At 39.9% G+C, this 16,621-nt stretch overlaps 1 protein-coding gene across 1 annotated transcript in view; it reads right to left on the reverse strand.

Moving 5' to 3' along the window:
• The window catches only part of ctnna2 (catenin (cadherin-associated protein), alpha 2), a 358,241-nt gene that overhangs the window by 33,756 nt on the left and 307,864 nt on the right, over positions 1–16,621 (reverse strand). The window contains exons 10-12 of the mRNA XM_085355934.1: positions 8,145–8,237; positions 6,193–6,349; positions 5,476–5,676 (exon numbers count right to left, since the gene is read on the reverse strand). Of these exons, the coding sequence (XP_085212060.1) occupies positions 5,476–5,676; positions 6,193–6,349; positions 8,145–8,237 (451 nt within the window). The remainder of the gene's footprint in view (positions 1–5,475; positions 5,677–6,192; positions 6,350–8,144; positions 8,238–16,621) is intronic.

A 16,621-nucleotide genomic window follows, 5' to 3' on the forward strand; every position in this document is an offset into this window, starting at 1 on the left:
GTGTAATTTACAAAAGCAGAATGGGAGAGGAAACAGGGTGGGAAGGGTTGCAAAACATGGTGCGTCAAGAATAGCTAGGGGCTTAATAACAGCAGCCCACGAAATTGAAAATTATAGAAGCTTTTATAAAACATATTACTGTCATTAACCTTCATCCCTGTCCTACACGCACTGCGGCCAAGCAGCATCGCCCCTTATCTGCTGCTTGTATTAATTCCCTGCACAGGTAGGCACAAAAATGTGACCAAAAAGAAACAATCAATGTTTTCCAAATGAGAGGTCAGATCCACTTCCTCTCTCATATTGGCTAGATATTCAAGAGCGTTGCAATTTATCTGTTCAATCAGATCATTCTCTAGAGTTAAAACTGTGTTTTCTCAATTTAGTGCAGGTGATGAATGGGAAAAGGCTAATTTCTGGCATGCACTACGTAACACTCAGCAAGGCCTTTAAAATCTAATGCTACTGCACTTACATAAAGCAAAATCACTAAATGCGCTTTAAGATATCCACACAGCTTGCATAGCCACTTCCTAATTTTGAAAACGTTGAACTTAACAGCTTTGATGATCGGCCGTCGAACCACAAAGAGAATGTGCTGTATATGATGCTCCTCCTGCTTACTGGTCTCCTCTCCTTCACTCTAACCTTGGTTAAATTGTTCCACCTACCTCTTCCTACTGCACTGCTATTCTCATAGCAATTTCCTCATCAGTACTCTCTCCCAACTTCTGCCTCTCTTTACGCACTGATTGAAAGGCCCCACCTCCTCTCCTTGCAAGCTTAGTTTGCCATCTGCTTCACATTCTGGTTAAAGACACTTTTCCTATCATTAAAACAATAGACACAGATTCAAAAATTATAACTCATTTATCTCAACAACCGTGTTGTACACTTATGGGCCATATAAAAAACGCCATTTTCAGTGTTAAAAAAAATGATAAAAACCACTGATTCACTTCCACATTTCCCCTTAACAGTTATTTTTTAGAGACACAGTCAATGAAAGGTCTTTAGTTTTCTTCATTAGACCCTCCACTTGGCATTAACAACTGGCTTCTTTGGGTACATGTGTGAATGTGCCCAACACACTGATGAGTCATTAAAAGCAGATTGTTCCTGCATATGGACCCATTCCATTAGCACGTGCATCTCTGTGAATGTGTCCTACACTTGGAAACTTTGGCAGTTAAGGACTCCGGTGGTCTGGACTGACATTTAGCCTTCCAAACAGAAACAATTGCAGGCTTCCTTTTTCCTTTTCTGCATATAAAGCGAGGAAGTGGTAGCTTGAGCACTCTACTTGAGATCAGATCACTGAAGGCGCATGTTAATGCGCCAGGTATGAGCCGAGCCTTAGTGTCTGATGCACTTCCTTTTAGTGCTCTTGATCCACTGATTTACAGGCATGACATGTGGGTGGCAGTGTGTCCGTGTGTGTTATTACTCACTGCACTCACTGCAAAACCCTGGCTAAATCCTATTTACTGTGCCCTGATGTAATAACAAGGAGCAACATCACCCTGCTACCTAAATGGCACTCTGACTTAGGCAATATATCAGTTTTTTAATCTACCCTCTCCAGGCACCACATTAATGACCAACTTAAAAATTTGTCCCTTCTTTTGAGGAGAAGATTAGTCTAAACCAAGGCAGTTAGTGGGCAGAATAGTGTATCAGTAAGGAAGGAGGGAGAGGAGGAAAGAGAGGGAAGCCATAACCACTTTCCCATTAGGCTATTGATTTTTCTCTCTCTCAAGGACACGCTTCAGTCCCGGGCCCATGTGTAGACTGTCTGTCAGGAATCTATAGCTAAGCTTTACACTGATGAGTTGTGAGCCTTGGCTGCTTGTGTTTTGGCCTCGGCATAAATCTGGCCACACTCGAAATGAGAAAGAGGGATGGGCAAATTGAGACAAGGTCAAAGGGTAGGTAGCTGTGATGAGCGCTGTGTGCCAGCTGTCAGAAAGAAAGGCAAGTGGCTGTGATTGGCATGAGTGGCTGTGGGCATAAACACAGGAGCAGTCCAATAAAAACACAAATAGCCAACGCAAAACACACAACTACCCACATACGCACACTTACACCCACACACACTTGCAGAGACAGAGTAAAGGGATAAATGTTTTACACATGCTCACCACTGGAGGAAAGTTAAGAAAAAGAGAACACATCAATGAATTCCACTAAAATCCTTGCGCAAATCGCTTAGTGAAATCCTTGGTGACAGCTATTGATTTTTTGGTGGAGTCTAGTTAATTGGGCTCAGTACCCTCTAAAAACTGTGTGGTCCTATATCCCTTCCCTTTGTTCAGCTACACTTAATCATCTTTCCCCCTTGCTATAGATTTCTCCTTGACTGTGTTCAAATCCATAGACATCAGGTCTGTGAGGACGGAGGGGAGAGGGAGGCAAAAGTTCACAAGGATCAATAAGTGCTTTATGGTCCAGATCAGATGTGCATGGTAGCCCTTAAAACCCCCCAACTACTGCTAAGACGGAAACTGGAAGGGGAAACACAACAGCTCTTCATCAAAGAGAAATATGGAGCCAATGAAACATTCGTCTAACACGGTTGCTAATTCCCCACCTTAACGTCTCAATTAGCGCCCAAATCATGAGGAGACCTTGTTAAAATTAAAGACAGAAGCCCTCCCAAAGGCCCGGCATCTCGAGAAAACGCAACAAAAATTTGTTTGGTGCATATTCTTTCTGTGAAGAAGAAATCACCTCAGCCCTGACCTTAATGTGAAGTCGCCTTGAACCTGTGTTTTAAACAAGTCTGTTTATCTGTGGGTATAGCAAAGTGCAAGGTCACCACAGTTGACTAAATCTAAACCAAAAACTAGATCAAGGTGTGAAAATGTATTTCCTTTAGATTTACTTTTTTCTTTCCCCTGAAATCTGAGGCTGTCACGAACAACAGTGTAAAGTTTGCGCGCACACATAATCCTCATCTGCAAAATGGGAAGTGTTACATAAGTTAACAATCATTTCCTTTCATTGCCTACAGTGCTAAATTTACAGGAGAAATTACCGCCCTGCATCTATCAAAAACGCTGCAAAATACAGCCTGCGTGAAGTAGGAAACTGTGTAAGTGACGTCACCCCATCAACAGCTCTCGATTTGTTGGTGTTAGTAACACTGACATAATGCTTCTTCATAGTGCTGACTCTTGCTCCATGGAGGATTAATAAAAGCATGTGACGAGGTTAGAGTCATACAAAATTGACCTCAAGTGTCTGTAAGATAATCACCGCTGAACTCTATCAATTAATTACCCCAATCAATTAAACTGAATCATGCAATAAGTGAACAGAATGTGTTTAAAGTACCATATAACTAATACTGTAAGTAGACTGTTATGGTGGGGTTCAGCGCCAGAAGAGGGTCTCAGACAGATGGCGGTGTGAACACACGTGGCACACCTAATGCTGTTTGCGACTTATCAGCTAGCAGGGAGGGGAGCTGATTGTGTCTCTCAATTATCCCGGCAGATGAAAGTAATGAGCGAAACAATAGATATACCACCTCGCTAAATGGGCTCTAATGGGAGAGATAGAAAGCCGAGTCGGAAGGATGGGTGAGAATGGAGAAAATATAACAAGGAGGGGAGTTGCTGCTGTGCTGATGTGAAAAGGGATTGTGGTCAGATTTTATTCTCGTGGACAGGTAATTGCTAAATTACTTCTCTCCTTTCATCCTGCATTTTTTTTGGGGGGGGGAGGGTTTGGCCTTCTTTCATGATGCCACATTTTAAAGGCGTATTATGGTATATTTTTAAGGGATTGGCTAAGACAGTATTTCATAGCAAACGCTGCACATTTTCTATCTTCCTTGCTTGTGTCTAGAAACTTTGTAAACAAGACAAAGTAACACAAAATCACATTAAAAACAGAAACTGTCACCAGTCTGCTTCTCTGAGTATTGCAGGAATGTTTTTGTATGAACAATCGCTGTAACATTTGGAGTTGTCACGTGAACGGCCCTGGCAAAAATGAACAAATTGTTTCTACTGAGACTTCTCTGCATTTTTCATGTGGCACGTCTTCACCGGTGCACATATCGTCAAGAACTCTGCAAAAGCTTTCACCTTCTTCCAACTCGCAAATAATACTAGGCTGCAGCTCAACACCTGCGCTGAAAGTGGAAACGTTGCAAACGCGCTGAAGCAATGTCAAAGTTTAGCTTTAAGTGGTGTAGGTGGTGACTGAGTGATACATGTTTTCCTCCTCTGGGCTTGCCGGCTGTACTAACTGTGTACTCAGCCCTGCTGATGTTACCACCTCCTGTACATACTCACTTTCACAGATGCTTTCTGTATATGTTACACTGTTTCCTGTAACCACAGTCAGGAAGTAGACTCAGATCTACAATATACTACACTGCAATGTCTAAAGTATTCCCTCACCCATCCAAACCACTGAATTCAGGTGTTTCGACTACTTTAATGGCGACAGTGTATAAAATTAAGCAGGTAGGCATACAGACTGCTTCTACAAACACTTTTGAAAGAATGGGTCGCTCTCTGGAGCTCAGTGAATTCCAGCGTGGCATTGTGATAGGATGCCACCTGTGCATCAAGTCCAGTTGTGAAGCTTCGTCGCTACTAAATATTCCACAGTCAGCTGTTAGCTGTCCATAAAAACATGGATGAACAAAACACCATTGGGATAACTAGAGCAGAGACTGCAACACAGGCCTTCTTGTCCAACATCAGTGTCTGACCTTCTGGAATAATTAAAATTAAATTTTAATTAAAAATTAAAAATTCCCATGAACACACTCCCAAACCTTGTGGAAAGCCCTCTCAGAGGAGTTGAAGTTGTTATAGCAACAACGGGTATTCCAGCACCATATTAAAAGCATTTTTCTGTTGTACCTTGTTTTTTTACTATTATTATTAAATTTTTGTAATATATATCTACAATCTGCTTTTCTTTTTGACCCTTGTGCTGCTGATTGAATTCCCCCAGTATGTTCAGAGGTAAAAACTACTGAGACAATATAAGAATTCAAAGTTGTCTCCTAAACAAGGATTTGGAAATGTGTTCATTGTTTGATCGGCCTGGCACTGAGACAAATGCAACTTTCCTGGAAGATGACATTGGACAGAGGCTGTAAATGAATAAATAAAAGAGTGAGAGCGGATAAGACTTTCTGTTAGAGCCAGGAAACTAATCAAAACTTTAGACACTGGACACAGAAGCAGTCAAGTCGTATCTGTGAGACCAGACTGGTGAACTAATGTAGCTTCTACATGTGTGCGCGTGTGTGTGTGTGGGGGTGCATATACGTATGTGTTTCTATATGTTAGGCTATTCCTAAAAGTAGCTTGGCTTGCCAAAAAGCTTGCAGCAAAATATTTTGACACAGGGTGAAGCACAGTGTATGCATCGTACTAGTAATACATTAAGCTATGGCTCATTGTGGATCTTCTGCAGCTACACAGGCTCTGTGTACAGCGCACTAACCAGTCTCAGACAGGAGCTTGATGGACTCCAGCACACGCTCGGTGTAGACCCCGGGCTCATAGTTTTCCATCTCAGCGTTAATGATGTGGACCACGCGAGCAGCTCGGCCCCGGATAGCTCCAGCAGTTCGGTCAAGAGTGTCCACATCGCCCTCTTGGAGAGCTATTACACATTTGTTGACATCCTCAAGGATGTGGTTCTCTTGAGAGTGAGAGAGAGAGAAAAGATGACAGTGAATGAAAGTGGGAAACAAAAAATGAAAACGACCCAAGGATTCTGTTGTTGAGAGACATAATTATTGTTTAATAAACAGATTTTCCTGGAAATCAAACTCATTTTTATCTTTGAGTGTGGATATACTGTTGAGTTTATTTCTCCAAGAAACATGTTGATTATGGATAAAATTTAATACCTGTTGCTTTTTTTGGACACCATCCCACCCCCGTCCAAAAAAAAAAAAAATTTCTTCTGCCTTTTGATGGTTTTTTTCTAGTTCACTGTATTTTGCTTCAAATGCTGTGATTTCTTATTTTTTATTAACTAAATAGTAATTTTGTTTTTCACATCAAGCCTCCATAGAGATTTTTTGTGAAAATTTGGTACCAGAGAACACAAGCAACAACACTCAATAACTCACTCGCTTCAAGCGAAAATCAGGAGCATGTGGAACATTTGCTTCAATCAGTCAGTCTGTGAGGAATTTGTGCTGGCTCATACCTGACACAGAAAGGAAATCATCCACAGAAGTGATGTCATCCACAGCCTCAGTCAAGATGCGCACTTGTTTCTCCCACTGATCTTTGAAAACATCCATGTTGTCCTGGGCCACCTTGCTTTGGGGGCGGGCAGCCAGAGTGAGTGCAGCATTGATGACCTGATATGGGACAAGAAACGTTTGCAGTAGCGTAGGTGTACATGTGTGCTTTTAAAATGAAGTCTTAAAGACATTTCTGCACATCTGTGAGTCATTTCAGGAGAAAAGACATCTGTACTAGTTTATATATAAGATATATAAGAACATACAGCACGGTGAAACAAAGTCTGGCTATCATGTCAAGACTCTGACACTGTGAGGTGAACAGTGTGGCAGCAGTGGCACAGTAGCTGAGTGCTATGCTCTTTCTCGTAGTCATTAAGGTTTTCAGTCTATGCTGTGGCCTGCTAGTAGCAGCTACAGCTACAGACTAAAAGGATTTAGCAACCAAACGTTTGCCACATTTGCTGTGAGATAAAAAAAAGATATGCTTGAAATATATTGTTAATTGCACAAATGTAATAAATGATGCAGAATCTTTTACAGCTTAAAAAAGCAAGGCTTAAAGAAAGCACAAGACCTTGATATGTGCAAGGTAAACCCTTCAGCTTTAGGACAAAGAAAAAAATAAGATAAATACTTCACAGAGATATAGGGATGATAAAAATAATACCGGCCTTATCGTGTACTTTGAAATACCAATAGACAATATTTTAGCTACCCAAGGGAAGTAGCAATAGCTCCTTTGGAAAATGAAAGTGCTCTCCTCCTCCTGCTTTTGTTCCACAGTCAAACCCTCACTTTCCCGGGGGATTTCATACCCGGAGGCAGTTAGCAGAGTTAGTACCACCAATAAATTGTTCAATAAACACTTACTGCATAATGAAAAGTTAAAGCAAATAACTTGGGTACTGCCACTTTAACAACAAGGACCAGTTTATTTATTTTTTTTGTGCCTTTGCTTTCTCACTTTGTGCTTTTTAGATTTACTTTTAGTGAAATGAATCTGATCTAGATTATGATCTGAACATGGCAGTCACTGAGGCAGTGTGTGTGTGCACGACTGTGTGCATTTGCACGTGTAAAGAATAACCAGTCTGGTTTAACTCTACTTGGAACAGATGGAAATACCTCTCTTTGTTGCACCTCCTCTTTGTTCCCTCTACTCCAGTCACAAAGCCTATGTCTATTATGTTTTTTAATCTGCCTGTGTTCAGCTGTGCCAAGCAGTGTCAGGGGACAGCGCCTCTCCAAGTTTTATAAGTTGGTCTCGGTAGGTACGGGTAGAGGAGACTGCACATTAGATCATGAATCTTAAAATCAACCTCCCTTCTCCATTTCTCATTCTCGTTACAATGTTTGGTCCTGTGTGGATAAGGCTTACTGTTAACCTTGGAAACAACTGATGGATTTCAACATCCTCCTTTGTTTCTTCCTGCGAAACAGGACTACAATGTCCTCCTACACATTATTCATAGCTTTTCCTCCAAATCCGACAACTACAACCTCTTTCCTTTAATATTCCTAAATATTACACTTTCATAAATCAGTAATTAAATATAGAAAAGTTCCTTAAAAGAACATTTTGATTTGATCTTATGTTAAGAATTTGTATTTTATGTAGTGCTGTCAGCGTTAATCTCGTTAAAATGACGTTAACGGCATAATGGCTTTAAAGCGGCAAATCTCCGTTAGCGAGTTAGCGCGGAACGCCCCGTACGTGGGGCTGCACGGCGTCGACGCATTAGCACGGTTAGCTCGTTAACGCGTTAGCACCGTGCAGCCCCACGCAATCTGCGCTAACTTGCTAACTGAGATTTGCAATGTTGATTCGGTTATGGGGTTAATGTCGTTTTAACGAAATTAACGCTGACAGCACTAATTTTATGTGATGTAGGTGTTTTAAAATCCTCACCTGTGGACACAGGCTGTCGATCTGGGTGGCGGCCATTCGTACCAACTTCACGCCCTCTTCATTGTTGGAGATGGAGCATGCCAAGTTGGCCACCTGAATAAAACAAACACAAAAAAGAGACCTAGCTGTTTTAATCTTGAAACTGTTAGCACTGAGGAAAACAAAAAGAAAAAATGTTGTGCCTCTATCAAGCGGTCATGCTCCAAAAAGGATATCTTCATCTTTTTCAAGACTTTTGCTGCAGCAAATATTTCTGCATGCTGGCCATAAATTCCTGTCTAAACCAGTTTCAATTTAAGTTTGAGGGCCACAAGTGGCAAAACATTTTATTGTGTAGTTGAAGGTAGAATTCAACAGTCTGAATTAAAGCAACCAAGTTCCAAAATTATACTCCAGTACAGGCCAGTACAGTCTATTCTTTGTGTACAAAACTCCCTGCCTGTGTATTCTCTCCACAGCACAGCAAGGCATCAGTGAGAAACGAGGGGGAATTTTGTATTAAAAATACTGTAACTGTGATAAAATCCCACTTGATTGGTGTAATTGTGACTCACACTTGGTGTGTTGTAAAGTTAGAAAGCAATTTTGAACAACAAGAGGACAGAAGATTTTATTCTCTATTATCTGCAAATGAAAAGTAAGGGTTTGTGTTTCATTGTCCATATGAACATGAGTGTTTACCTATCATTTAATATGCAAATCTGGGTTATCTTTGTATCATTATTTGTCCAACTGAAACATTTGTGTTTGTACTGTACATTCATTTCTTAGGTATGCCTGTTAAGCTGCTTGTTAATACCAATCTCTAATAAGTCCTGTCCCAGGAGCTCAATGTGTTTAGTCATTTCGACACGGTGAAGACAACCTGCAGGCTGGACCTACTGAAGTTCAAACCGAGCATCTGAATTGAGAAGAAAGGTGATTTAGTTGACTTTGAACATGGCATGGTTGTTACTGCCAGACAGGCTTGTCTGAGTATTTCAGAAACTGCTGAGATCCTCTGCTGGGATTTTCCCGCACGACCATCTCTAGGGTTTACAGAAAATGATCCAAAAAAGAGAAAATATCCAGTGAGTGGCAGTTTGGAGGATGGCCAGACTGTTTTGAGCTCATAGGAAGCCACCGGTGACTCAAATAACCCAAGGTATTCAAAAAAGCATTGCTCAATGCACCACAGGTCAAACCTTGAAGCAGATGGGCTACAGCTGCTGAAAACCACACCGAGTGCCATTCCTGTAAGCAAAGACGAGGACACTGAGACTTTAGTTTCCACAGGCTCATAGAAGATTGGAAAAATGTTGACTGGACTGACAAGTCTCGATTTCTGCTGCAGCATTTGGATGACAGGGTCAGAATTTGGTGTAAATAATATGAGTGCATGGATATGTCCTCCTATGTATCAATGGTTCAAGGCTACTGGAGGAGTAATGGTCTGAGTGATATTTTCTGGGAACACCTTGTGCCTCTTAGTACCAAATAAGCATCATTTAAATGCCACAGCCTACTAGAGTATTGTTGCTGACCATGTCCATCCCTTTATGACCGCTGTGTACCCACTCTCCCGATGGCTGCTTCTAGCAGGATAAATGTGCCCTGTCACAAATATCAAATCATTTCAAACTGGTTTCCTGAATGTGACAATGAGTCCACTGCACTTAAATGGCAGTCACCAGATCTCAATGCAACAGAGCATCTTCTGGGATGTGGTGGAACAGGAGATTCTCATGTATGAACACCCGTAACATCTGCAGCAGATGTGTGACGCTATCACATCAATATGGACCAAAATGTCTGAATCTCTGCCATGAAAAATTAAGACACATCTGAAGGCAAAAAGTGGCAAAAGGCAGGCACAACAGAGTAGCATTACCCGTCTTATTTTTAACTGCAGTAATTAGCTGGTATCAGATCAGATTACAGGGCTTTCATTTTCATTTTTCATTAGACAGGCGGTGCACATAGATTTGTAAATGAGCAGCAGGTGACATAAAGCAGATGTTTTTGTGTGTGGACATTTTCTTATGGAAAATAATGGCACAGACGTCTAAAGTATTACAGTAACATAACTATTTAGGGCATGCACATCAGGTAGGTCTGTGAGAGAGTAGAGTACTGCTGCACCGGCTGAACGTAGATAATAATATTAATTCAGATCCGAATGGCCAAGCTTATCAAATATGTATATGCAATTAGGATTTCAGGTATAAAGCATGACTGGCATGCCTAAATAATCACGGGGCCTGGTGGTGGTGGAGAGAGGTGTTTTATTATATAATTATGTTGCCAGATGGTTTTTATGTATGACACACCCTTAGGTTGATTTATGTCTTTCTTTATATCAAGGCACAGTTTCTTGATCACATGCTTTCAGCTCGAATCCTTTATGGGAGACACACAGAGTCGCTTATCCAAGTTAACTTTTAAAGACTTTGTTGTTAAAAAGCTTCACTTTAAAAACTAAATTAGAAAATCCCATGCCACTCTAGTTTTTAAACTAATTATAAGAGCTTGACAACATTTCAAGATTTTATATTTTAGTGTCTGCGTGCAGTATTCCTATAAAATATCTGAAACCACCACAGCAATTTTTTGTCTTTATGGCTATGAGGAACAGGGGCACAGTTTGTGCTAGTCCCATGTGAAGTCATCCACAATATCACTGTCTCTCACTGTTAATTTTCATAACTTTAAACTGTTTAAAACCCAACACCATCTCTAAACAAATCACATTTCGGCATGAGCCCAGGCTTTGAAACTGAGCTAAACAGACACATGCCGGTTGGCAGTAAAAGGTGCCAGTCTGCATTAGCACTTCTAGTACTCACACGTCACTGTTTGAGGCAAATTGAGGTAAATCAAATTTGTGTTAGAGGACTCTTGCTTAGAGCTCTGTCTCTTTACTCATGACAGCAATGAGCACATTGATGGATTATAGGCCTTTATGCGAATCAGTGTGTGTATGTGTTTAAAGCGGTGTGTGTGTGTCAGAGAGGGGGGGGGGGGGGGGGGGTGAGTGAGAGCCTTCACTTCACATAAACGTGAAAGACGGTTTGCATATTTGAGAGCTACACAAATCACAAATTAAGTTACCTGAGTTACAGCTCTAGCTAAATTTGCATAACCTTTCTTTATTTCTTATAATATTATAATATTTTTGAAAAATCTTTTTCTGTTTGCAAAGCACCTTTGAAATGTACAAGCTTATAAAAATACTTCAACTGATGTTAAAACGCCCTTAAGAGTTTCATTTTACTGCAGTGGACTAAAGCTATTCCCAGTTCCTAACTGAAAAATAAACACTTGCTATTGTGTTGGCAATTAAAATAATTTCTCTCATTAAACACATTAATATGAAAAATGAAATTGGAGTAAATGGACCTATTCCTCTCTGTCACAGGATATTTTTAGCTGTACAGTCGTACTTCTTAGTGCTTAACTTGTTTATCCAGTTAACTTAAAAATACATGGGAATGGGAATTTGTAAAACAGAATGCAAGGACTTTAATACTTGATTAAAACTATATTTTACTGAAGTAGCGTAAACTGATCATGCTGCTGTGACACTTGCAGAATGTGGTTTAGCATTATCACTGGTACCTATTTTGCATTATTACTTAATTCCAGAATTTTATTGGTTGACAGCATTGCAGGCTCAGTCTCGGGCGATCAGCTCATCATTGCAACTTCTTGCGATCAGTCGCCAAACTCAATAACTCAGCAATGCAGAAAAGGTTTTACTTAATTTCGTACATATATGTTTGATTTATCTTTGGATGGAGTTCTAACTGGTATTTGTGGATGCAGGGAACGCTGCGTTTGCTGACAATTGTTTTCAAAAGTGTTCTTGAGGCCATGCTGTGATTTCCACTACAAAATTGTGTCTGTTTTTAATGCAGTGCTGTCTGCGGGCCCAAAGATCACAGCTATTCAGCACTGGTTATCTCCTCCAAACAGGCATTTTCTCTTTTAATGACATAATATTTTTGCAGATGATTCCTAAATTCTTTACAATTTTGCATCAGAAAACGAATTTTCTTAAGTAAAATATTTACCCACACTTTCATCCACAGAGTGGTGAACCTCTCCCCACCTGCACTTCTGAAAGACTCAGCCTCTCTGGTATCCTCTTTTCATACTCATGTTACTAATTAACACAATTTGTTGTGAAATGTTCCACCTGTCTGTTTCCTTTTGTGGCAATTAACAATTTCTTGTCTTTTATTGCCACTCTTCTAAATTCAAAATGAACAACAAATTCCAAATGGGGATTAAACTTATAAAGTTAAGATATGGCAGTGTATTTTACACAGCCTTTCTGGAAACAGCAACATTTTTGCTGGCAAAGTGTTGACATGTCATTTGCTTTGTCTCTGCTAAGTAACAAGTTCTCAAGATATAAAACCACAGTGCAGCACCTTTCCCATTCAGAGCTTTTTGCAATTATAGTATAAATGCAGCACCTAACCAGCAGAAAGCAAGACTCTGCTCTCTGTCTTTATTTGCTTACATAGTTTCTTATCTCTTCTTCTACCCAGCTTTCTGAGTGCAGCGTTGGCCCTGTGTGTGGCAAAGGGGCAGAGGGCTTTCTAGAGGCTGGAAACATGCCTAACAAGCCCACTCCCACTCCCTCTTACCTAACACAGAGAGCCAGGTCAGGGCCAAAGCTACAAAATCCAGCCAAAACTGCTAATTGCAATTATCTAGGGAAGCACTTCTTCTTTGAGGATTTTTTTCCCTATCAAGGAGGGAAAAATCAAGACAGAAGGTTTGAGACTACACCATGCAAGCCTAATGCTGATACGGTCAAGGATGTTGGAACAGAATAGGCAATTCAAAGAGGCTCGTGTGGGAGTGCACATGCCTGTGTGTGTGTGTGTGTGCATGTGTGTGTGTAGGAGAGAGAAAGGGAGAAATAGAGAGGGAGAGATCCCCGCTGAATGCCCATTCTTCATTTTAGCCTCGAACAAAGAACTATCGATTTTGTCCTTTTGCCCTGCCCTGGATAATCACTTCAATTCTAATTTGATGAAGGTTTCCATGGCACTTGGAGAGATGGGCATTCTCATGTATGCTATCTAAATCACCTAAATGGAGCTCAGTAACTGGAAATAGCTCTGATAGTGTTAATTTTTTTTCAAGTTTTTTTAAACATGAGCTTGTGGCGGTGGACTTCAAATCTATCGCCACAAAGTGATGAGGGTAATACAATAAATAACATCTCAGCAGTCTCTCTTTATTACCGCACTGACTGCATACAGTGCACATAATCAGTCAGTCTTTGAGTAATCTCATGAATATCCTCTGTTGTACCTCTTTATATAATGTACCTTTGAATCAATACCTTTTTTTATTCCCCTTTAAAACAAAATCTTTAAAATTTCTTGGTAGAGTAGATAGAAGGAGAAAAGTTAAAGAGCCCCAAAGCAGTTACACTACACAAATAACACTTATAGTTACTTCTACTCTCAAGAACAACTAGCTGAGCTGCCAAGGCAAAACAGCTTTGCCTTGAGTCAAAGCAGGAAGGCAGCTTAGAAAAGAGAAAAATGTCTTTCAGTCACTGTATATGATGTAAGAAATACTTTTTTTTTTTCTGTTACAGTCAACTATCTAGCTGTTAACTAGTTGCAGGGATGGTATTATTTTTTTTAAAGTGGGGGTCTATTAGTTCTGTTACATCCCTTTCACAAAACCACTGCCTTTTACTGCCTCTTTGATACTTATGCAGACACATAAACACCGACATACACTCATACACAGTAAATAAATCAGTCTGTCAACATAGATGGAATAGAACATGCAACAGGGGAATACAAACTGCAGTGTGAAACAATTACAGGCCAGCTCTCACAGGAGCAATTCTATTTGCTATAGTCAGGAGCTGCCAACTCCCAATAGTAAAGATTTTACATACTGTGTATGGACCAGAGGTGACATAAACGGGTTAAGGTGCATGACCCTAGATAACACAAGCTGTCAAGGTTGCGTGAGGTTCAAGTCTACGGGGGACATAAAGCAGCAGGAGTTTACGACCTGATGTGAATGACTACAAACCACGCCTCTGAAAATCAATCCCTATTAAAGAGTGAAGTGCATATTGCCTCCGGAAGAATGCCCACCGGGCTCGCAGCAACATCAAAACGAAAGCCAGAACTTGTGGAATATTAAACAAGAAAAGTGTGAAATAACAAGAACAAAAGGAATAGATTTTTTTTTCCAGCAAGTTCGGCATCATAATGACTTTGATGTCTATTTAATGCTTGGATCTCGTTCCAATGGAGCTGTTTCTCGATTGGCGGACATCTCCTGCAAAAGTAATTAGTTCCTAATAAGGAGGCAAAAAAAAATAACAATACATACTTAATATTTAAAACGTATATTTAAAAAAAAAAAAAACAGCAAAAGACTGGCAATGACATTTGCTAGTCTGTATGAAGAGAATGCAGCATCATCTTTGCAGGACTTTGATTACAGGCCGCTGTTAAATTTCTACCTCTGTTACCTTATTTCCCCAACTCCCCATTCACCCTCGACTGAAAGAAAAAGTGGACCTAAATTGCGAGTGACTCTAATGCACTTAGGAGTTCTCTATACACTTCCTAACTCAGAATGGAAATGAGTCTAAGTCAGTGTTTACCAAGACGGTTCCACTAATATGTGGCTGACTGGGATACAGTCTGCTCCACAGTCTCTCTACGCACCCTTTATTCAACATACCAATGTAGCCAGCCGGCAAAGATGCAGACACACACGACAGCACATGAGCGCATGAGTATCTCTTGTTAAATTTTTTGTTATAGAAGTTCTCCTTAACTGTAGGCTTCACTCACTCGAGAGCCATCGGGAATGACCCTAGGCTTAAGGATGGGAGATTTATACTGAGCATGCAAGATTACAATGCTGATAAATCACATGAAAACAATATAAAGAAATATAAAGATGCCTTTCTGTAACGCAAACATTACAATCAAATGATCGATATAAAAAGTAAAAAACTAGATACATTTTATATTAAAATAAAATTAATTTCTTTTTAAAAAATGGTCTAATTTCTATGTATTGCTGCAAGAACTGCCCCTAGTTGGCTCATGTTCTGTGCTCCTAAACTGTAACTAACCAAGGTTAAGGCATCCAAAATGACGCCTTGATAGGAACATAGAAGTTCAGTGACCTTGTTCTGTGCGGTCAATGAATCCTTAACAAATCTACTGGGTCAGCTCTAGCAATTGTACACATCTCCTTTGAGCCAACCTTTACAACATGAACACGTGTATGCGAGTCAGACTGAAGTGGAGACGTACACTGGGGCTACAGCGGAAGTCACGAGGCTTGTAGTACACTGATTATACTAATATACTATGACTTTCTTTGACTGAAAAAAAGGCTTCCACATTAATTACCCTGTAATGTGTTTAATGCGGCTCCGCGGTGTGTTAAGTGATTAAGCTCGTCTTTTGACAGCACTAATTTTAATTGAGTCCTGCAGTGTTCAGTTTCCGTCCTCTGTTTGCATTTATCGAGACGAGCATTTGGAGTAAAAGACCTTGCATTAATGTTTTGGTATTCCCATTTCATGGTCAACACCGCCTGCAGTCTGTATAGATCAAGTGCTCATAAGGGTTTTATAAGAAAAACAAACATTTAAAAATTCTCTTTAATCTTACCTCAGGCCTGTTCTTTACAGTGCTAAGAAACCACAAGTTTGCTGAAACAAAATTCTTTAATAGGAAGGTTCAAAAACCTCAATACTTCCCGAAAATAAGGCAAAAATAAAACCATCCAATAAAGTATGGCTTTTAACAATTTTATGAAAAGCTCATATGTTCTCCCAGTGTGTCGTTCACGTTTCAGCTCTAAATCTCAAAGGCTTTGTTAGTCTCTGTGGAGTAAACGGAACAAATAAATGTTAATGTATCTCTTAATCTTTTTTTTTTTTTTAAGTGGATTTGTATGGTGTGCCATCTAAAAGTCTTAGATCTAATGATAAAATATATATATATATATATAACGTCTAAAACCAGATGACATTTGTGTTGAATAATCATTCAGTCTTCTTTGTGAATAAGCTCCCAGCCGCACTGAAGCAATACCAGCTCTCACTGCGACTTTCATATAGTCAGACTTGCAAACCGTATTTATATTTTTATCTTTTATAAAATGTGGCTAAATGTTAGAAATCCTATTTATCATGGATTTTTTAAGCATTTCTGTGATTCTGAAATGTTTTTAGAACTCTCAGAAGTCTGTGTTTAACATAAATCAAAGTTTTTGTTGACTTAACGTTAGAAGTTGAGTATGAAAATGCCCCAATATGCAACTCCCAAGTGCCTGATTTTGACCTGAACTTATGAAGAAGCAAAATCAAATGTTAGTTATAATCTATATCCTTGAATCCTCCAGGAAACAGAGTAGCCTTCAGAATCACATCACAGTCTCCTTGACAACCGTGACTGAGCTTGCATGAAAGGTTGACAGTG

Source organism: Diplotaxodon limnothrissa, linkage group LG6 (genome assembly GCF_057381915.1).
Source record: "Diplotaxodon limnothrissa isolate DT_005_m linkage group LG6, D_limnothrissa_male_GT1.1, whole genome shotgun sequence".
NCBI lineage: Eukaryota > Metazoa > Chordata > Actinopteri > Cichliformes > Cichlidae > Diplotaxodon > Diplotaxodon limnothrissa.